General features: G+C 34.5%; 1 protein-coding gene and 1 pseudogene across 6 annotated transcripts in view; one reads left to right on the top strand and one right to left on the bottom strand.

Moving 5' to 3' along the window:
• Positions 1-24637, bottom strand: part of LOC145248991 (arfaptin-2-like) — a 245020-nt gene that overhangs the window by 36026 nt on the left and 184357 nt on the right. For 2 of the 6 annotated variants that reach the window (XM_080110832.1, XM_080110833.1), the window contains exon 3: positions 17229-17312. The exons of the other annotated variants lie outside the window; for them this stretch is intronic. In XM_080110832.1, coding sequence (XP_079966958.1) covers positions 17229-17312 — 84 coding nt within the window. The remainder of the gene's footprint in view (positions 1-17228; positions 17313-24637) is intronic. 6 annotated transcript variants of the gene reach the window in all.
• On the top strand, positions 11109-11225 carry LOC145249087 (5S ribosomal RNA; annotated as a pseudogene).

Consider the following 24637-nt stretch of genomic DNA (forward strand, 5'->3'; position numbering starts at 1 on the left):
CTGGTTGAAATTTTGTATGGATTTTGTTAAGCTAAGATGCCGCGAACTAAGTACTATGGTACTTGTTCAATGCTCAGTTAGGGATTAATGGAATTAGTATTTAACGCAAAAATGAACACAAATTTAACCATAAATTTTACAAAAGGGCTCATTCTAGGTCAACGGGCTATAACTTTTGCCTGTTAAAAACAGGCAAAAATATGTATATATATATATATATATATATATATATACACACACACATGTACCATTTTGTGTTTTCATATATAAAGTGGATTGTAACGAAAAAAATCCATTCAAAAGCAGTAGACACAACTTCCACATGAAGTTGGCGCAAAAGATCTGATTCATGGAACAAAGGAAAAGCATAAAATGGTTTAAAAGAAAAACTGGCATTAATTTTTAATGAGTTGTTATGCTCTCAGAATGATTTTAATTAGCTGATGGAGAGAGAGAGAGAGAGAGAAATTTTCTGATTATGTAATGAATGCAATGAGAGATAAAAGTGGCTGTGTATTGTGAGTCTTGTGTGTGAGCAGAGTGAAAACAGTGAATATTCATGAAGCTTGGAATAAAATAATAGTAAAAGGAAGATACTAATCTAATTTGTAATTATTAAAGCTACGTTGGAACAAGAAATAACACACACACAGACACACATGAAGTTGTCTCATAATTTTATTAATAGAAAAGTAAAATATGCATTTTTATTTTTGTATAAAGTTATTTGTAAGTTTTTCGATCAAAAAAATTTTCCATTAAATAAAAACACAATCTTCTACAGATTTTGGTTGATAAATTTCTAAAACTTTTTTCTGATTAAATTAACTTTGAAAAAAAAGTTAGTTGTTGTCTGCTTATTGTTTAAATAAAGTTGTATTCATACAACTACTGGGTGAAAACGATATTTCCAACATAAGGTTACAGTCTGCACAAGATTAGAGTAGCGAAAATTCTATTGAAAGTAAGAAGAAATCAAGTTAAAACTATGTGTTAGGAATATTCTTCTTTTTTGTCTGAACCACAGGAACAAGCAGTCGGTTTTAAAACAGCAGCTCCTATTCTCTTATGGGATAAGTATACATATACTAAAAGAAGAGTACCTGTTATGTTGGGCCTTTTGGCTATGATCACAGTGTAGTATCTGTGTTATGTTGTGGCAGGCAATGCTAATGGTCTGAATTATTAATTTGTTAACTGTTGATGTAGAAAAGGATATGCAGAGAGAATGTATTAAAAGAAAGGAATGTTTAGCTAAAATATTTATGTTAAAAATATAATGGAGGAATTTTAACTTTATAAACAATAAAATATTACAGAGATATTTATGTAATAAAATAGATTTAGGATTGCAATTTTCTAAACAATAAACAATGGAATTGACCTGGTAACAAAGAAAGAGTAGGTTTTGATATAGACTAGAGATACAAGTAAAGAGAGGCAGAATGAGGGAGCCGTTCACGAGAGGAGATTGATTTTTGTCAGTCGTGGAATTGAAATGTTTTCTTGCAGTGTCTAAGATACGAAGAGAGCCACAACCTAAGGTTAGTAGTCCGTTATCAAACGGCCATTGTGTGCTTATCTGTCATGTTTGTTGAACCTGTCCCGAACTAATATTTGTTATTTCTCCACGTTACGTGAACTCTGAATATATGTAAACACTCACACACGCACACCCACAACTAACATTTCTAACCACTAGACAATACATGAGCACTGGTTTCATGCACATGTGTATTCATATAGACTGGATGTGCATGAACGCACGTATATACACTTGTTAAATACAACCCCACAATCCAACACCCCCACTATTCAGAAATTATTGTTAAACCCCAAATGATGTTGTGCTGTTAGTAGCAATAACTTTTACAACTGTTGTAAAAAGCAACAAAAATGAGAAAGGAAATACAACAAAACTCCAGATACATAATGATACGCTACCTAGATTATATGGGGGAATCAAAAAGGTGACCCCTGTAGTCTGGATGAATTACTTCCTTTTAATTTAATGCATGCATATTGACAACGTAACAGCCATAATAACTAAGGGGTGGAAGCGAGAGCCTAATTATCATTATCACTCGCTGTACCTACCTGGCAATGCCTGGTATGCAGTGAAGTCATTTTGGTTTTTCATTTTATTTGTTTGTACAGTTTTTTTTTTTTTTAATTTATATGGAAAAAGAAATAAAATTTTAGTTGTAAGGTAGACAATTTTTTTTTTTTTTTGTGAGTTATTAGCCTGGGTGGTCAGCGTTCCTCGGGTGTTTGGAGATGTGTGTTGAGCAAAAAAAAAAAAAAAAAGTGGTAGTAGGCAGGCAGGCAGGTAGGTTCAAACCCGTACCGCAAAGGAGGAAAAGAACGTGAAAAAAAAACAAAAAAAAAACTGACGTCTTTGATGCATCCATCACCAAACTGGAAGTGGCAAAGGTTTAAATTAAGGCTAGTCAATCAAAAAGAATAGATTACTTTTGAACATATTGGCAAAAAAAAAAAAAAAAAAAAAGCGAGCCCTTCTTATAGAAAAGTGCCCAGTTGAAGGTGAAGGAATTAATGTTTTTGGCCAATTTTTCGATATTTGTCGTCCAAAGGGTCGGCTTCAAAATGATACTGATCTCGTGAAAATCTGTCGCCTCTGTCGAAAGTTTTAGGCAGACATAAAAACGTACATACATACATTTAAACAGACAAGTGAAATTTATATTCGAGTTATTACTTTTGCTGAGTTTTAGATTATTAGTTAAAAATGTTTCATATTCATTGTCCATGTCAGAAATTGCTCAAGACAAGGCGTGATTCCACTTGATATGAGGAGAAGACAGGAGATGTCTTTTGACCTTAGTCTTGAAAAGACTAAAGTGATAGGTAGGATGAAAACTGTCAGCAGGAAGAGAGTTCTACAAGCCTGTGGTTCTTGGAAAGAAGCCACTGAAATAGGAAGCTGTATTAAAATAAGGTATCAAAACAGCGAATTGATAGAGACCGCTAGACCAACGAGTCAAACGAGCTGGAACAAAGGACACAGGGAATAGATCAGACAATTCTGAAGAACACATGCCATAATAATTTTTATAGAAAAGACCGAGACTCGCAACATCACATCCGTGAAAGAGAGGTTGCAGAGAAGAAGAAAGAGTGAGATCAAATCAAATTACAGATACGTTTCTGCACCTTATCGAGAACTTCTGAAATGGAACACGTACATCAAGTCTGTTGCCAAGGTCGCTGGAAAGATGGTGGGATCCTTCTACCACTCCAGAAGATATCTCACTACTGATGCAATTCTCTATCTATATAAAAGCCAAGTACGTCCAAGGATGGAATACTGCTGCCATATCTGGGCAGGAGCTGCTAAAAACAGCCTATCCTGCCTTGACAGAGTACAAAATAGACTTCGTGGCTTAGTGGGGGATGCCCTTTTCTCTACCCTGCAACCTCTCTCCCACAGAAGAGACGTTGCGAGCCTATCCTTGTTTTATCGTTATTTCCATGGCAGGTGCTCGTCTGAACTCCAATCTCTGGTCCCCCCTCGCCAATCTTTCACGAAAAACACCCGACTAGCTGAATCCACTGTGAAAAATTTCCCCCACTCTTTATCTGTGCCTAAATCAAAACGTGGATTCCATGAACAAAGCTTCTTTCTTAGAACTGCACGCCTGTGGAACTCTGTTCCGTCTGCCCGCTTCCCACCTGACTACAACTTGGATGACTTCAAGTCCAACGTTAACAAATTCTTAATGAACCGCCCCTTTAAGTAAACACTTCATCAAATCTCCACACTAACGTAATGTATTGCAATAACCCTTATCCCTGAGTGGCTTCCGGGCCTTGATAAGTGGTGACCACTGTGTAAAAAAAAAAAAGGGATAGAGTTTCATCAGACCAAATATGACAACAATACTACATACATGGTCTGATATAGATTTGTAGACAGAAAATGGCCTTAAGTGTGAGAAAATGTTTAAAGCAATAAAGAGAACCGACTTTTTGAGAAGCAGAAAGAGCAAAGAATCTAATATATAAACTCCAAGAAAGATTTGATAAAATAGACCAAGAAGAGTCGATTTCTCAAGAGCAGAACAACCCATGTGAACCTCAGGAAGAAAAGGTACACATCTATGATTGAAAGGCGTGTGCTGAGTCTTAACAGGATCATATTGCCAATAACATGGTACAACAATAACAAATGAAAATTGGCTTGCTGGAAGCAAAGCCTAATTGATGAATGCTATTTGGGTCTGACTCGATTACTTTATATGTTTGATTAGCATAATCAAATGCAATAAAATTAAAACGACGCACAAAAACATTGAAGAGGGGTAGTGTAGAATAGTAATAATTTATAATGCTGGCGTGTGATTGTATTTTAATTATATCAGCTGATGCAATTTCTAGCGAAGGGTCAGAGCGAGAGTTGAAATTGATATTTGTAATTGAAACGATCCGAATAAAATTGCCATCATCATTAAACGTAAGGTGTCGGATTCTTTCAACTTTTTTTTTTTTTTTAATTATTTTTTCTTTAATTATTTTCTTTATTTTTTTTAATTATTTCTTTTCTCCAGATGATCGTTCTTGTATCATGGATCTGCATTCAGGGGTTTTTACTTTTCATCGGAAATGCACACGATGAGGAGCGTGCTCAAGTCAATTGCCTTGTACCAATAAGTCTTCAGCTTTTATGCGGTGAGCAATCTACACACTGCAACAGCTATGGCAGCGACTGTTATGGCCATTGTTAGGAATTGCTGTGACATAACTATGTGTCAACAAGACTTCAACTGTGACCTCACTAACGTTCAACCCTTCCTCAGCACGATAGAAAGGAGTGACAATGTAGTTGTGTCATAGCTATCCAGTTAACAGAGGTCTGAGGAAAATCCAGGAGGAGCAAGATCTGTCTACCTCAGGCTGTCTACCTCTGCACATGGCAAGCAAAAATATATCAAATGCAGAACCTCAAATCAATGGAATAAGAAAAATGGCATTACCTCTGCACCTTTTTTTTTTTCATATTGTGTGTTCTGGACCAAACCTTCCGATTTTGCATGCAAACATTAAACCTTGCTGTTTTCAGTGCCGAGGAGGGGAAATTAAAAACCTGTAATCTTGCAGATTAATGAACAGCTATGATCAATAAGAAGTATTCCATGCATTACACTCCTGAAGTAGACAATCCTGAAGTACGATCTTTGTATTCCTGAAATGGGTATAGCGGCTTACCCCCATAACAGTTACACATCTTGCATGTATGCAATGCTAGCAATCTTTCATTCAAAACTCATTAAAACAAAAAATGTATTTGCAAGTTTATTCTTTGAATAAAATTTAGCCTCAAGTTTAAAAAAAAAACAAAAACAAAAAAACGCACCACATTTCTGCTGGTATGATATTGTCAAAAACGCTAATTCAAAATACTTGTTAGAAATGTGTAACTTTAGTTCCCATAATGCTTAGCAATTAATGCCACTCCTTTTAGAATCTCATACACCAATATTAAGAAATGTGCTATTCTCCTTCCCTCCTTTAACTCAACCACATTCTTAGTCCACAACCAGACAGATGTTGTAAATGTGTATCTGGCTTCTCCCCTTAACCCATTATTTTTTTGTTGTTGTTTTTTGTAATTTATTCGTTTTCTATTTTCTCTGTAATTATATGTCAACTTATGTAATTTATATATGTACTTCTCCAATCTTATAGTCATTCGTTTCACTAAACATCTGTTATGAAATGGATGTGGCCTTTTACTATTGTGGATGTAGAAATTACACTAATCTTTAGATCAAAAGGTGCAGAGAAATTGATTCCAAACTGGGGCATAAATATGTCAACTTTAAAAATGGACTAAAAAGGTCAGTTGAGACAAAATATTTGTTATTCGTATACAATCTGTCACATAAGATGCATACTTGGTCGCTAACACAGTAGTTTCATTTTTGTTTTTTACCTTTATTTATCAAACCTGTGTCAGTTTGTTTTCATAGCTTTTTTCTTTTTTTATAGAAATCGCTCAAAATAAGGTATAAATCCACTTGATGTAAGCTGGTGCTACCAGATTAGGCTGTCCGAAGATACTGGCTTCCTGAGACGAAATGCATCTAACATTGTTTGTTTTTGTTTTTCTTCCTTTTGCAAAACTTAATTATGTTCTGCAAAACCAAAAGCAAAAACAACAATCCACCTTTTCTCCCTTTTTCTTCTTCCCATTTCCCCTTTCTCTTTCTATCTCTCCTACTTCCTGACTGGTTTCCTAACTTAAAATGTACCAAACATTAATACTGTAACCCTTTTCCCTCTCCCATTGCAAAACTCATTCATGTTCTGCAGGACAGCGAACACAAACAATAAAATCCACTATTAAACAACTAAACCAAACACAACAAACTAGCGATTGAAGATACAAAGAGCTTGAAAAATAAAAACCTTCTACAAAATAACTGGATGCAACATCGAATAATATTTCCAAAAATAACTGGATTCGGCATTAAATGACCCGAAAAAGTGTTGATGTGCCATAAAACAACCAAACCTAACCACTTGATGTAAGGAACGAAAAAAAAAAAAAAAATTCTTACAAGTCAAAAACTTGCAAAAATGATAAGTGTTAAATAAAATAGATTCCATCCCAGAAAATAACAATTCTTTCCTTTTTGTAACAGAATATGAGGACTAAAAGAACAAAATAAGGGAAGCAAGAGTTACAAGGCTGCTGAAGGTAAACCCAAAATCCACTTTCTACTCTTTTTGTCGATTTCAATCGATGAACTCATCTTTGATTTTGATGATAGCCTGTATTTGTGCAGGAGAAAGCCGGCTCAACCTAATGAGGGTGATAACCATTACAAAATTACAAGCAAGATTAATGTTAAGAAAAAAAAAAAAAAAAAAAAAATTGCTAGTTTCATTTTTGAGATTCATTCAAAATTTTTTTTTTTTTTTTTTTTTACATAGGCATCACCACTTGTCAAGACCCAGAGGCCACTCAAAGATAAGGGTTATTTTGGTTAGTTCATCTTCATGGTTTGTTTTGTTGATTTCAACTGATGAACCCACATTTGATTTTGATCACAAGGCGGCTTCGAAATCGACCACATGGACTTAAGGCTCCCGAAGGCTCTGATGAATCAGATCTTTTGTTTCTTTTGCATTGCAGTTGGCTCTCATTTTGCCACGTTTCATACAACAAATTAAGAGGTTGAACTCAGACAGGCTGGGAGGCTGGATGTCAGGTGAAATGCAGTCAATAATATTTTCTGACAGCCAGACCTGGGTCTTCAGGCTTGTATGGCAGGGCGCTAAGTCTTACCGCCACACGTACAGACTATTTGAAACTACTTGATGAATCCAGAGTTTTACTACATCACTTAGAATGTAAACTTGATTTGCTTCACGAATGAACTGTTCTTGGTTGTGGCATGTATCGTGGCCGAACCAGAGATTTGTTAAGGGGGACAATCTTGCATTCCATCTGGGCATTGGAAACGAAAAGGTGTCAGATGACCCGCAGAATTCAGTGGAAGCAGGATAGGTAAAATATTTCCAGTCTTGAGATCCACAACTCTCATCAGCCAAGTTTTTCAGTGACAGAGAAGGATTGTCTGAACAAGCGCCTGATAGATATGGGTTTTTGTATATACTGTGAGACCATAGATAGCATTATAGATCGCTGATAGCAGTTAGGGTTAGGCTTGTGAATCAACAATTCCTACATAACTCCTTATATGAACATGCAACTTTAAAAAGTTTAAGAGAACAATATACTTTTTTTTTTTAATGAAGGCTGTTTAAAAACATCTGAAAAATGTTTATATCTTCAAGTCTTAACATAAAATTAGGTGCATATTTAGAATTACACTTATTAAAAAAATACAAAAAAATATTTATGATGTACGTATTTGTCATGGAACGAAGATGTCATATTCCAAAAATCACACAGGTTTGGCTAGTAACTTTTCTATTTGGCTAGTAAACGAAAATAATTGTCAAAGGTCAACTAAAGATAAATTTGTCTGGAGAGCCCTGAACTGTTACATCTGATGATAGACATTAACTCTAAAATGAACAAATGACAAAGTATAACCTTTAACAGATTTATTCAACAACTTATAGCAAAAAATGGTAATGTAGAAGTTGCCGGATGTGTTATGATTAAAGCCGGTGATGCTAAAAAGTTTATTTATCTCCAAAACTGCCATGACGGATCTCCCTTTTTCCCAAGGGTGATAACTCTCTTTTTTGGTCAAAGGAAAATAACTTATTTTTAGGATGTACCTAACAGAAACTTAGTATAATTTTTAGTGCACTTTCAAACGAAGAATTGAAAAAAATATATCATTTGTAAATGTACTGTATATTTTAAAGTAAGAAAAAAATTATGCAATATTATAAACAACTTCAATTAATCATGTCTTTCATGCCAACACAAGTTGACCCATATGAAACTCAAAGAATTCAGAGTTTGATATGCTTACACAAAATATTTAAAATCAGTTGTTAATATTTCTTTTTAAGAAACTAAAAAATGGAAACTTTGTTTTAAAATGTTATTAAAATAACAAAATAAAAAAATGAGACCCAATTAGTGGAATATCAAATTTGCGAATCCTAAAAAAATTTGGAGTCAAATTTTTTTTTTTTTTAAATAATTCTAAAGTTTAAAAAAATAAAACAAAAACATTTCTTAAAGATATTTTCCTAAAACATTGGATGCACCATTCAAAGATTTGTTTGACAAAAAAAAAAAAAAAAAAAAATACCATTCCATGATTCCAGTTTGTCCCCCTCCATGCAAAGTAATGGCACTAGCAGAAGAAGAAACAAAATTGGAACTAAAATCGGATTCAGTTATTCAGTATAAAAGTGGAATTTGCTGTCTCTTTTTAAGTCAACTGATTTCCCCACATTCATTTCATTCTCCTGGTCATCTCTTGAATTATGCACAGCAGATAAACCCCATGAACACAACCGTTTCTATCTTTAACAAACCACAAACAATTCCACTCGTATCTATTGTGTATGCTTTTTAGTCTTAATTGCGTCATCACTATAGCTGCCGAAAACAAGACAACAGAAAATGTGGAAAAGAACGAGATAGCAAAAGACCACCCCCAAAAGTCTAACATTATTTCACCATGATAAAGTGGTAGTGTCAGAGATACCCGACCTACAGATCTCTGGTGAAAATCCAGGAGAGGTTGGCATCAGAATCAGTCATACTCTGGTTGTCTTTACTCTTGAGTGTGGCAAGCAAACACATGTTTGGTGTGGAACTACAGATCACTGGAGTAAAAGTAGTAATGTTTGTTCTGTACAATTCCTTTGTGCATTCTTGTCCAATCCTTCCTCGACTTGGTATGCAACTGCTAAAACTTGCTGTTCTTTGTGATGGGGGATAAACACCTGCTGAAAGAACGAGCACGCTAACTCCGTGAAGTAAATAATTCAAAATTCCATCCATATTCCCAAGCTCAACATAAACATTCCAGAGTTCAATAAGATACACCTGAAGAAGGTTGGAGGTTACATCAACAAAAACGTTGTGAAAATGACACTCAAGATGAGAACAGTAGTTTGAAGAATACAAACAATACAAAATTATTGGATATTGTTGATCTCTATAGAATCGTTTTCATCCATTTATTTCTTCATATTTGCTTCACTGTCCACTCACTTTCACAACACTTCTTTCTCAAAAATTTTTTAAATGTGTTGCATTTCTACAAATGGTTTAGTCCATCAAAGATCAGTCTGTTATGCTTCAGTTTTAAAAAGGAAGTCTGTCATGCTTCAGTTTTAAAAAGGCAGTCTGTCATGCTTTAGTTTTAAAAAGGCAGTCTGTCATGCTTCAGTTTTAAAAAGGAAGTCTGTCATGCTTCAGTTTTAAAAAGGAAGTCTGTCATGCTTCAGTTTTAAAAAGGAAGTCTGTCATACTTCAGTTTTAAAAAGGAAGTCTGTCATGCTTCAGTTTTAAAAAGGAAGTCTGTCATGCTTCAGTTTTAAAAAGGCAGTCTGTCATGCTTCAGTTTTAAAAAGGAAGTCTGTCATGCTTCAGTTTTAAAAAGGAAGTCTGTCATGCTTCAGTTTTAAAAAGGAAGTCTGTCATGCTTCAGTTTTAAAAAGGAAGTCTGTCATGCTTCAGTTTAAAACAGAAGTTTCATTCATTTCTATTTACTAATCTTTCCATGATAGCAAAGTTAGACACAAGGCCAGTTTTTAATGCCAAGAAAATTCTATCTCCTCAAAAAGAGGCACTCTTATTTAAAAAAAGAGTTTTTTTTTTAAATTGTCTCAATCTAAAAGCATTTTTCCTTTTCTGACTGAGCATATAACAGATACTACACTGTTATTAAAGACAAAAAGGCAGATGTCTTTATTCACTCTGTGGCAAAGCAAAAGGAGTAGAAGTTGTTTTAATATGTACTTATGGACATGTTAACATTTTGAAGCAAACATCAGCAAAGCTTTAATGAATTGATGCAAAACATGCCTCATCAGCTAAAACGAAGCATGAGATGTCCGTTTTTCATATGAGACTAAGGAGAGATAGAACAAAGTGGTTTTTGCCTAAGCTGCAGTTTCGTCTTTGGAACTGGTGCAGACTAGACCATTTGTTAAGAGAATGAAAGAGAAAAAGGAAAAAGAGAAAGATACAGAATGGAGAGAGAGATGTCTTGTCCGTCAGTGAAAATATATTGCAGTTACATTATTGTTTTTTTTTTTGTTTTTTTTTTGTTTTTTTTTTCTTTTTTGAAAAATTACAGTCATTGATGGTTTTGTTTGAAAAACATTTTCAAGTTTGTCCTCACATAAAATAACATTGAAATAACATTTTTATTAGTTTGTCATGCTTACATTTAAAATAATTTCATGTCAAATCATCCGGGGCTTGAAATCCACGTCCTCAGATTTTATTGCAACTGGCACCACAAATGAACATGAAAAAAAAAAACTAAGAAATCCTGAAAAATGTAAGCATGCCACTCCAAGCAATTGCTGATTTAGAGCATTTTCTGTTTTGCATAAATCATCAGAGATGTCGCCCAGGCGACATTATAATAATTACATTTTCTTGAATATTTTCTGTTTTATTATATTTTACTTCAATATATGGCATAACCGCGTTGACACACTGGTTCCCATCAGATCACCAAAGTTAAGCAACGTTGAGCCTGGTCAATACCAGATGGGTGACTATTTAGGACTTCCAGGTGCTGTATGTTCTCTCCACTTATCTCAGCATTGTTTCCAGTCGTCCTGGACTTCTCAAGCAGTGCCGATTCAGGAGAGGTGTGGTTGGAGATTGCGCAACCCTTGCCTCACAGTTACACGAACAGCTGCCTCTACAGAGCATATCCTTTGTCTTTCGAGACTGAACGGAGGCATCGATCAATCGATTTTACTTCAGTTGAAGTTATCAAAAAATCAAGAGTCCCCTTCCTGGGGGTTAACACTTGATCTCTACATGAGACACATAGATATTCAAATATTCCAGCAAAGTTCTCCTTTACATCTCAAATGTGGAGTTAGCTAAAAAATTAAGAACATTAATTTTCTTCTCCCGAATTAATCAGTTAAATATGCTATCGTATAACTTCCTTGTGGTTTCTTGGTCTTACTGGGTTCCAGGACAAGAATACATTTAGTCTGGTGGAGTATCCAGCTTAGTGCTGTTACTATAGACAACATCACTTGAAAATGCACCATTCCTCGTAAAAGCCACTGTGGGTCAACCATACTGAGATCTTCTTTGGGTCATGAATACGAAATGTGATTTTTAATATTTCGTCAAGGTTTATTTGTAGGGAAAAGTATCCTCATTCCAGGTTGTTCTGACGGATCGCTGTACCTGTTTATGTACATTTGAGGAGAGTGTCTAGTGGGTGGAATATGATATGACCCTGAAAATTCACTCAGGTAAGTTTTTTGTCCAAAGGAATTCAAATATGGCGTCAGATTTGCTCAGAAATGAAGTCTGACGATATGGTTTCAAAGCCCTAAATTTCTTGATTTCACATAGAATTACCTAATAGCATTTTCATCACAAAAGATGCAGATCAAATACATGCCTCTTAAGAATACTTGTCATCTCTCTCTCTCTCTATATATATATATATATATATAAAGGGCAAAATGTGCTTGTGTGTGTGTGTTTGTATGTCTCGCAAAAACTTCCGACAAACGCGTCAGAACATGACGAAACCGTTTTAAACCTCAATCTTTCAAACAACAAATATCGAAAAATTGGCCAAAAACGTTAATTCCTTAACCCTGAACTGGCCAGTTTTCTACAAGGAGGGGTCGCTTTTTTCACTCCTTACAATTGTCTTAATTTCAATGTTTGCGACTTCCGGTTTTGCCATAGAAACATCGGTTAAGTTGTTACATGTTTTTTTAACCTTCTTTTTCTCGTTCGCGTTACGAGTTCAAGCCTGCCTGCCTGCTTACCACCACTTTTTTCCACCCAAACTGCCTACTATTGTTTTGATCCCCCCACTACCACTTTTTTTTTTAACACGTCTCTCCACCCAAACTGCCTACTATTGTTTTGATCCCCCCACTACCACTTTTTTTTTTAACACGTCTCTCCACCCAAACTGCCTACTATTGTTTTGATCCCCCCACTACCACTTTTTTTTTAACACGTCTCTCCACCCAAACTGCCTACTATTGTTTTGATCCCCCCACTACCACTGTTTTTTTTTAACACGTCTCTCCACCCAAACTGCCTACTATTGTTTTGATCCCCCCACTACCACTGTTTTTTTTTAACACGTCTCTCCACCCAAACTGCCTACTATTGTTTTGATCCCCCCACTACCACTGTTTTTTTTTAACACGTCTCTCCACCCAAACTGCCTACTATTGTTTTGATCCCCCCACTACCACTGTTTTTTTTTTAACACGTCTCTCCACCCAAACTGCCTACTATTGTTTTGATCCCCCCACTACCACTTTTTTTCAGGGTTTCTTACTATATGACCTTGACTCACCCGGGCAATGTCGAGTACCCTCGCTAGTCTTATATATAAAGTAAAGCCAGCCAAACTTGTCAGATGTAAACATTTAATAACTTTTTTTAATGCAAGATGAATATTTAATTCTGTTTTGCCAGTTATTTATGGCAACTATTGGGCAATGTTCTTAAAAATGAAATTTTATATCTAATCAATCTCAGTGATTACATGCTTAATCTTATCAATATTTTCATTGTTCTTCATGATATTTCAAAGGAGGAACTCTTCTCTTATTCTCAGAAGTTCTTGTATTGTCACTCAAAAAAAAACATTTTTTATAAAAGACATTGTTCTCTATACCAATTTTTGCTTGAGTTTTCAGTCAGAAGCATTTTGATTGGGTAATTGACATAATTTGTCTCAGTTTTGACCAATCGTTGTGTTTGTTTTAAATTAGTAATAGCTTAAAACTAAAACTGCATTTAAATTACTGTGCACAATTTAACTTTGTTGATTAAAGGTTATTTCTTAAAAAATAGTGAAGTTCTGAAAATTAAACTAACACTTTTTTATTACTTTCATCAAAATAAATTGATTCTTAGTGAAAGGCAAGTTATTTCATCTAAATCCAGGTTTCAAAACTGTTGTGTCTGCACAAATAATTAACAAGAACACGAAAGTAAAGGTATACAATAATATATTAGGAAGAAAAGTTATATACATATTTTCATGTCTTCAGATATACTTCAGTTGGAGATATTCCGGCAGGTGGCGTGTTGCATGTCTTACTGGAGGCAGCATAAGCGTCTTGCCTATTTGATGGTCGTTGCCGGACTCTCCCGGTATTGGTGATTGATACCTTTATATATCTCACTTACCCGCCTATGTTAATTAGTAGGCGTCTTCACAACAAAAACATTATAGATTAATTTCTATTCCAGTAATTTAAATTAATTTAGAATAAAAGCGGCTTTTTTATTCTTTATTTCATTTTGAGTGTGTGTGGGGGGGGGGCGTAACCCAAAAGTAAACAATCATTCACAAAAGCTAAAATAAATATTCTGTCAAACTTTGGGCAATGTCAGGTAGGGACGTCTAGTTATATAATAAAATTAAGAGTATTTACTCGCCTTCGAAACGAGTGAATTTGATACAATGCCAGATCAATGTAAGGTGCCAAGCATCTTTTAGAACCAGGATACAAAAACAATTACCCAACCTTACTGGTACACCCCCAGCACAGCAAGCACTGCATCTGTTTTTCGTGGAATGGATGCTGCTGAGAAGGATGCTGCACACAGTGAGATATTATTTACAAGGTCAATGTCACAAATAATATAAAAATAATTAAGTGATTGATAGACTTCTCTGGTTAACGGAGCATGAAACCTTTTTAGGTTCTCCAGCAGATTATCAACATGGTGACTGATCACGTAAACAGCTGGAGTCTTGTTGTGTTGGTGACTCATAGCAGCTGTTCGATTTGTTCTGCCTCTCCTTTACACAATGTATAACTCAACCCTAACCCAAAATGAATTCTGCTTCACACACATTAAGATCTAAATGGAGCACCACAAATATCTATGATATAATCCTATAGCATTTTATGTTCGTACATATATTATCACCTTTCATGCACCATTTAAAAACAAGAATGAGATTGTCTGATGTTGAATAGTGATTAATCTGATGTTATAGTAAAAAAAAAAAAAAAAAAATTCCGACTTTACCATTTCAAGATGAATTGTTCCAAAATCAAATATCATCATCTGATTGACTAAGACCGTACAATTTTAAATAAATACATGTTAAAAAAAAATGAGATTCGTTTTATTAATTTCAATATTTAGATGACAATTTCACATTAAGACAGAGAACATTCGTTTTAAAAAGAATTAAATTGCTACAATTAAAAAAATAAATAAAGAAATGATATATTCATTTGGACAATGCCAGAGTTTCCTCTATTTGGGGAGAGCTGGTTTTCCCCAACATCGTGGGGAAACAAGTACGAGGCAGAAAGCTGAAAGCTTAATTGGCCTACAGCCAGACGTTCATTTCTGCGCTTGCGTGCTTCTTTATGTAATTACCAACTCATTCATTTCTTTTTCATCGCTAAATTTGAACGCTTTACACTTCCACTCACGTCATGGCGCAGCGGTAAAATCCCAGGTTTTCTTTCACTTCCTTTTCCGCCTTCGCGTCACAGGTTCGAGCCTACCTGCCTACTAATTTTTTTTCTTTTTGCTCAACATACACATCCAAACACCCGGGCAACGCCAAACACTCAGGCTAGTTTTTAATACATTACAAAAGTAAATTACAGTAGAACCCGGGGATACGATGACCCTAGGATACGTTTTTTCAGGTTACAATGTGGAATACAATGTTTTCCCAACCCCTGGTTACAGTATTTGCCCTGCCTTATGGTGTTAAATGTTATTTGATTATATACATGTGTATTATATACTGTACTGTATTTTGTTACTAATTTTTTAATGTTGTATCCCGGGGTTCTACAGTATTAAAAAATGTGATACAAGGCCAAATAAGGGGAGAGGAAAAGGTCAGTGATGACAAATAATTGCTAACTGATCTAAGCTAGCTACTTTCTACTATTACTCAACAAACACCATAATACCACATTTACTCTAAGCATACTTCACCATACACATCCTTCTACAATCACCAAAAATGTCATATCATGAGGGAACTTACTTGAAACCCATATTTGACAATATGCAACACATACAACTGGTATTAATTTATTTTTATTTCGGACTATTAGTCTCATCTTTATTTATAAAGATGAGACTAATAGTCCGAAATAAAAATAAATTAATATATAATGCTCATCTCAAAAAATGAATTCCAATTAAGGAATATTATATATACATACAACTGGGTCGGTTGGTTGTTTTTGTTTTACGGCATATCGACGCTTTTCAGGTTATTTAATGCTGAATTCAGTAATTTTGAAGAAAATTTTTCAATAGAATATATTTTTTTTTTCAAGTCGTTTTCTATTCAACCCATAGTTGGGACCCTAACAGGTACTACCACTCCGGGTCAGAGTGGACCTGGGAGCAATGACAAAGCCCGCAAGCTGGGACCTCACCACTGGATATAGTTAAAGGTCATATCCAGGATCAATACAATTGGAGATCACTTCTGAACTTGATATTCTCAGGAAACTTCCTCCATTAAGGACAGCCAGTTCAACCTGGCTAGGATGAATGCGGCTAGCTGGCATAATATGTAATAGTGCAGGAGGGTGATATAACTATTTACAATATAAAAACGAATGTTATACAAAAGATCCCCTCATTACTAAACGAATTATCTATTTTTGACCTGAAAAATGCATTTATTCTTCAGTGTTTGTTGCTTATGTCAAACATTTCCGTCAGATATTGCCATTCTGCTTTTCTTATTGGGATTCCATTTTCTTTATAAAATCTCAACTATTTTAGCTAAAATTCCAACAGGTTTTGTTTTAATAATTCTTTTGATTTTTTTTTTTTTTTTTAATTCTTTTGATTTAATTTTTTTTTTTTTTTACTTAATCCCAAAACATTGGCAGTAATTTATTCTAAATCATTAGTCTACTCTAGACATCTCATTGTATCGCGTTATTTTTGTTTGTTTGTTTTACTTTAATATAATTTTCATTCAAAATATTTTTGTGAATATCAATTGTCTATATTTGACTGGAGAACTTTTGTTCAAAAAGCTTTACAAAAACAAATTTTCAAGGAAGTAATTATTATTTCATTTGCAATCATTCAACAAACATCTCTCAAATATGTGGCTCAGAAAGCGGATCAGAGTAGACTAATCAAATCCAAATTAGACTCTTTTTTGGGGTTTCAAAATGCACAGAATAAGTAAAAATAAAAAAATTCTTGAAGGCAAAATTCCCAAGCAAATCTGAACGATTCAAAGAAACTTGCAATAAAAAGGAAGAAAATGGACAAAAAAAATGAAAATGAAAAAAAAAAAATTTTTTTTAAACCAGAAGGTCCCTGAACCGAAGCTTTGCAAGAGAATGGATATTAAAAAAAAAAAAAAAAAAAAAAAAATCGGGTTTGCGGATAAGGTTTAAAAAAAAATGACATGAAACAGGAAAACTGGAAGAGAGAGGTATTTAAGGATGCAATCACCGAAAGATAAAGAGAGAGAGAGAGAGAGAGAGTAAGCGTTAAGCAGAAAGAATAAAAGGATTCCAGAACAAGGAGAGACCATTAAGATTGAAATGATGAAACTGACCTGCGAGAGAAAAACAACCTTTTGGATACAATTTGCTTTTTATCATTGGATTCTCCTCATCATTCAGTGTCGAATCGGAGTCGTCTAACCAGAAGAAAGCAGAGTGTGTAATGGTAACAACAAGGATGACACGGGCATGCACGGATATCAATACCTCAATAAACCTTTTGATCATTTACCAATGAATACTAGTAGTCAACGCCAACTGCAGTATTCTAGTTTCAACAGACAAAACATTGAATATTATTGAATTCAGAGCCGTTAAATAGATTAATCTTTCGACATTGCACACACATACACACAGAGAAAGGGTTTACTAAAAATCATAATACCGTCTGATCTTGTTTTACATCGTACAATAGGCAGATTCTATTTTATCAATAAATAACGCCATGACAGGTATTACAACTACACAGTAGTGACTCCAAAAAGATCTCAAATCAGGTTTTAACTACTACGAAACGTTAAATCTTGACCCTACATACAATCACTAATGCTCCCAAATAGAACTCTTCCTATTCTGTAAAGGTCCTAAATTAAGTTCTAATTACTACCCAAAGTTCGCAAACCTTTCCAACACACTTCCCTAAATATCACGAACAGAGACCTCTATAGATCAAAATTGGGCCCTAACAACAACCCAAAAGGTCCCAAATTGGATCTTAACCACTAAGCAAAACATTCCAACCACTGAATGCCTTTTAATTTCATACGCGAGACAATCAAAGGTTTGGTAAAATAAATACTGACCATAAAAATTGAAAAAACAATTTTTTACAGAAAATATTAACAAAAAATCATTTTAAATGGTTTCATCGCTTGGTATTTTGATATTTTGATCACATATCCATAATTATTATTTTGACCATTTCTTTCATTCACCGACTTTATCACTACTTTATCCAGAGACGATTTAACTTTTTTCCTTTTTAGAATATTTTTTTAAGTGACAACGTTCCTGTTGTGTATTGAAGTGTGGGAGGAAAAGGACTTTTTAAGACTCTTAAAATTCATACTAGAATTGTCCACATGATCACATGACACAACGGTTAAGAGCAAAGGTTAACGATCTTCTAATTGACAATCGTCTGAAAGTCGAAGATTCAATCCTTACAGGTTCCTCCATGTAAGAGATTCACAGCAAAACTCGTTTATCAACAACTTGAGGTGACATTCACCCAGGATAAAATGAATGCAGATTATGCACAATAGTTCATAGCAGCCAAGATAGTAATGGACAGCAAAATCCTAAGACCAGCAATGATTACCATAGACCTGTGGACCAGAGTTAGGTTTGATGTCAACTTTGATGGTGTGTAGCCACATCTTCAGCTAGCCTCCCAGGCATCTTCACCAACCTTTGAGTGGTTCTGGAGCTATTACTTTGTGGATGAACTCTCATAGGTTGCAGCGTGACCAAACCAATGAAGTCTTCTCTTCAAAAGAGACTGGTTGAGAGGGATGCAGCACATCCTGATTCCAGTATTGGCAATGAAAAGGTCTCAGCTGACCCCCAGAATTTGGTGGAGGCGATATTGATCAAACATTTTAAACCTTTTGAAATTTGAAGCTATCATCAGCCAGGTTTCGCAGAGAAGAATCATCTGAACACGTGCTTGATAGATTCAGACTTTCATGCTTACTGTGATCCCGGGTTGAGATCACAGATAGGTTGTAGACGATTGAAGCACTGCAAAGAACTTGCCTTTCTTCTTCCGTGTACCTAACATTAACTGGAATTTCATGGATGGAGTTTCTTTCCAATAACTTCCCATCTCTGGAACATATCACTGCTTCCCTGCAGGTTACAACATGGTCGTCTTTAAATACAATGTCAACAAATACTTGTCATAAACTATCCTCCTGCTTGCTTGTCGCTGTGCACACTTCATCCATACATGAATGTGTTGGATGATGTAAAGAAGGACGAATAATGTTAACGAAAACCAACTGATGACAAAGAGCGATGCAATACTACACTACAGGCAATAGTAATTAAGAATAACAAAAACTAACACTTCTACTTGGTCATGGTTGACGGAATGAGAACAATCTACCCTTATGGATTAAATGAAAGATTCAATTCAATTCAAAATAATTCCATAGAAGTTCCAGAGTTTGATAAAACTCCAAGTTCAAAAAAGATACATCTGAAGAAAGTCAGGGGTTAATCGACAAAACTTTGTCAAAATAACTACCAAGATAAGAATAGTAGTCTGAATATCGTCATCTCAAATGATACGCCTCAAGAAGGTCGAAGGTTACATCGGCTGCAACGTTGTGAAAATAACCAAGATGAGAATAGTAGCAAGAATGATCCCAAGTAATAATTTTTTTTTGAAATATTTCGGTGAGATTGTAAATGTTTATAACTGCGAGAGTAACCATGACAAATATTGAACCATTTAAAAAATAGTAAGACCCTTTTTTTCATGGGGGAGTGATCAGAAAGAAGTGGTAAGAGTAGCTTAAAGAATGTAGCAGGTTTTAGTTAGTGATATGCCCTAGACATATTAGTAATGTTAGTGGGTCTCCATAACCGAATTTTTAAAAGAAATGTGAAATCCAAGTGTTAATGCAGTGTAAGGCTCATGGCCAACCAGCTCTCTCTCTCTCTCTCTCTCTCTGTAAAACAATGAAAACAGTAAGAAATCAACTCTGTAATTTTTTTTTTAATTTAAGCAATACCTGAAAAAAGAAGAAAAAAAAAATCTGTATGGACACAATATAATGGAAGAAATAATTATTTCTAGTTTCCGGTATAAAAAATAAGATAAATGTACTTATACATGGAGAAACAAAAAAATTTGTTTTTAAATATCTTTGTGTATATGTTGCCTTATGCTCCGTTCTTTACTGGTTTCAAAATGCAACAAAACTGAAGTATAAAAACAAAAGATTTTCATTGTTTTATTGTAGTAAAATACCAACATTATTTCAGCATCCTCATCTTTACATATAATCAGCTTCCTAGTCCCAGCTAGAGGGAGCAAAAGATGGTACATCAGCTCACTTCAACATCAAGTCCTGCTCTCCCATTTTTACAAGTTTCTCTCAATAGGTAACACGATTCTGACAATTATCTTTAACACATACACCTTAAAATACAAACAAGATGCTAGAAAGTTACTTACATAATATCCTGTACCTCTACAGGGCCATCATTTGTCCATGCATGGAGTATTATTGGGCTGTTGCATCTGCTACTAGTCTCTCACTCCTGGACAGGCTTCAAAAGAGTAGCCAACCTAATAGGTCCTGAACTGTCAGCTAAGCTTCAACCTCTGTCCCATCGACGAAATGTTGCATCCCTCTCCCTGTTCTACAAGTATTTTAATGGTGAATGCTCTGACGAACTATAAGCCCTTGTACCCCATCGACATAAATACCCCCGACAAACAGCAAAATCCCACTCCTATACAGTAGTGATCCCCAGATGCCAGAAAGCCTTTTACTCTAATAGTTTCTTCCCTAGGTCTGCTAGACTTTGGAATCCTCTTCTAGGTTCCACTTCCGACTGTACTGACATGCAGAAGTTCAAGTGTAATGTAAACAGACATCTTGCTGCTCAACTTCCTACATAGTGTCCCTGCAATTTATATCCCAGATAATAGCCCCCTACATCAAAGTGGCATTGTGCCTTGTTTGGGGTGAAAATACAATAATATATATATACTAGCAGGGGTGCCCGGCGTTGCTCGGGTGTTTGGAGGTGTATGCTGTGCAAAAAAAGCAAAAAAACAAAAAAATGGTTAATTTTTTTAAACTTTGACCCCTATTATGACCCCTTAAAATTTATAGTTTCGGGCTCAAATCACTTTATTAAGTTAGATCCATGTTCAAGGAACCTATATCTAAAATTTCAAGTGTCTAGACCCAAAATTGTCGGAGGAGTTTGGTAGAGTTCTTAAAGGTCAAATCGTTGAAATTTGACCCCTTAACAGCCAAATTTCTGGCTGACACCCGTCACATCGATTTTCCCAAATCTCAGTACCCGGTATTTCAAATTTCGAGTCTATAGACTAAAAATTGACAGAGTTATTGTGTAGGGAAATGTACACAGACACACAGACAGACACGTTCACTTTTATAGATATATATATATATATATATGTATAAGGAATTAAAAAATATACCAACGGTGGTTGACGTTATGTTTAAAGAAAAAATTAGAAAAAACCGAATGAAATTATTAAAAAATCAACGTTTCGTCCCTGTTTCAAAGGACATCTTCAGGATAATTGAAATAAAAATGTGATTTTTTAATTAATAATTGAAATAAAAATATGACTTTTTCTTTCTTTTATCACATTTTTATTTCAATTATCCTGAAGATGTCCTTTGAAACAGGGACGAAACGTTGATTTTTTAATAATTTCATTCGGTTTTTTCTAATTTTTTCTTTAAACATATATATATATATATACACACACACCACAATGTGAAATAGATTTTATTCAATTTACACCTGAATTTGGTCCACCTTTCCCTCTGTTACTCTTATCCTGTCTTCGTAGCCCTTTTCTCTTCCCTGCAACCTCTTTCCTACAGAAGAGACGTTGCGAGCCTGTCTCTGCTTTATTGTTATTTTCATGGCAAGTGCTCGTCTGAACTTCCCATGAATGGTCCACCCTCACCAGACTTTCACAAAAAACACTCGTCTAGCCAAAACCACCATCAATAATTTCCCACACTCTTTATCTTTGCCTAAACCTAAACATACATTCCATGAACAAAGCTTCTATCTTAGAACTGCACGCCTGTGGAATTCTTTTCCGATTGCCTGCTTTCCAGCTGACTACAATCTGATTGTCTTCAAGTCCAACGTAAACAAGTTCTTGATGAACCATCCCCCTAAGTAATCTAACTTACAAAGTTCCCACTACTTATGTTTACTACGCTATAATCACAATGACTATTGTATACCCATTAACCCTTATCCTCGAGTGGCCTAAATAGTGATTCCTATGTAAAAAAAAAAAAAATTATCCAAGTAGAGCTTTGTTCAAAATACTTGTATGACTGCAAGCAGTTTTAATATAAAGCCAACTCCACACTGGCCACCTTCAACCTTCAATAGAGTCAGAACTAACTGTTGTCTAGACACATACCCCAAAGTCACCGAATGAAAACCATACCATACCTCTGCATTTTCAGAAAGATCAAATTAGAAAGATCAGATCAACATTCACTTGCATAATGACACTTAAGAAAACTTGAATGCCTACTAGACGCCACTCTCTAGTGTCTCTGTATAAAAGGTTTGTCAAACACCCTAACATGAGGATACTTTTCATTAGAAATAACCCCTGATCAAATATTCAAAGAAAATTTTTCTTTTTTAAATTGCGTCCTGTCTATTCAAGATATCCAACCCGTTTATACACCTGGCAGAAAGAGGCAAACAATGGCATAAGCTGTTGACAGGGACATGTCTTTTATTAATAGAAGGTAGTTTTTAATTTTAAAAATAAATAAAAGCTGTAGACAATGAAGAATTCATATAAAAATATAAAAACGCCTTTAAAATTATATATAACATAAACATATAACAAAAATCTGTTTGAAAATACATTATTGTAAATCAAAATTTAAAATTCTGCCAGAACTTTCTTCCCAACCTAATAAATAAGAAGCTGTAGACAATAAAGTATTCATATAAAAATATGGTTATAAACAAAAATAAATACTCGAAGGCCACCACCCAGGATAAAAAGGAACTCTCAATCCATTTATACACCTAGCAGAAAGAGGCAAACAATAGCGTAAACCTTCTTATCTCTGGAAGTAGCATGCCGACCATAATAGAGGCCAACCAGGATCGTCTATCATGCTGCGATGAAAGCGGTTTTAGCACCCTATCCCCATTGGTAGCAACAAAACATTTAAAAAAATAAGATGCTTAAAAGCCTGGGCATGGTCTGTTTTTTAAAAGGTATTTTGTTGCCATTACTCAAACTTTGAAATGCGATGCAAAACATGTAATGAAGTCCTGTCCAAGAAAATAAAATGAACCAAACTTTTTACACTGTTGTAAATTTGATCTCATCACCAACCAAGCATAAGGGAAAGTGAACAATGGATTAATCAAAAAGGCACAAATTGAATAAAGCCAATTTCATATGAGAGGAGTTTTCTAGTAATTGAAGAGTTTGAATGATAGGCGCCATTTTCAAATTTACGAAACCATCACTACGAAAAGTGTCACATTTCAACGCTATCATGCTTCAGCCAGGCAGCTTTTTCACTCAAATCAGCAAAGTCTATGCCGTTTTCAAAATTATGAAACAGTCACTACAAAAAGTGTTTCAATTCAGGCAAAGGAAAAACATTGAAACATCATAAAGCAATATTTCAATGCTTTTCCTTTTTTTAGGGACATTTTTTGGCCCTTTTTCTTTTAAAAAAGAGATGTTATCTCGAAATATTAAAACCCCCACCATCCTGATTACATCAAACAGTAAGTTCATATTTACTGATTTGTATTGTGATTACCTTGTCTATTTTTGTTCATATGTCATATCAATACAACAGCCGGTTCCCTGCATTGCTTTAGACTTCTTACACCTTCCATATCTATTTACCAGCAATGCTTCAAGCAAACTACTTTTCTCTATTATGTATATATATATATAAGAAATAAAAAAAATAAAAATTACAATAAGTTTACCAAGGTAATCAAAATGGTAAACTTAAAATATTATAAATATTAAAGAGTTAATATTTACAAGTAATCTCAACCAGATGTAAAAGCTCAATAAAACCGAAAAGGAAGTAGAGCTTATAATATGAACAAATGATTAATAAAACATGTTAAAAGACATCTTGAAAAAGAGTTAAAAACATATTTAATTTTAAAAAGGAAGCACAAGATAAGTGGATAGTCCTTATATATATATATACAGGGTGACCCCCCCCCCCAAAAAAAAAACAAAAAAAACAAAAGCTAAATCGAGGCCATCTAGAACATATGCTGTAGAACGGAGAAAAAAAGGCCAAAGACCCTAGTGTTTTGATGTGATGTTTTGAATATAATAAACTAGTTATGACCAAAGTTTCATTTTATTCGGACAAAACACTAACCATTTTTTTTTTGGGGGGGGGCACCCTGTGTGTGTGTAATATATATATATATATATATTTGTTCAAAATTTTCAATATCCAAAATTAAAAACCATTGAATTTCACAAGGTTGTTGATAGTGCTCAATAAAAAGAGCAAGATATTATTTTATTCAATTCAGGTAAACAAAATTATCAGTAGTGGCTAATAATGTTTTTTTTTTTTTTTTACCTAAATTGAATAAAATAATATATATATATATTTCATTGAATATTTTGGTCTATTTGATCCATTGACCATTTTTTCCATTATAAACACTAGGCAATTGTGGTTGATATTAGTCTAAA

The sequence above is a fragment of the Euprymna scolopes genome, chromosome 27 (genome assembly GCF_053919585.1).
Source record: "Euprymna scolopes isolate OS-2025 chromosome 27, ASM5391958v1, whole genome shotgun sequence".
Taxonomy (NCBI): domain Eukaryota; kingdom Metazoa; phylum Mollusca; class Cephalopoda; order Sepiida; family Sepiolidae; genus Euprymna; species Euprymna scolopes.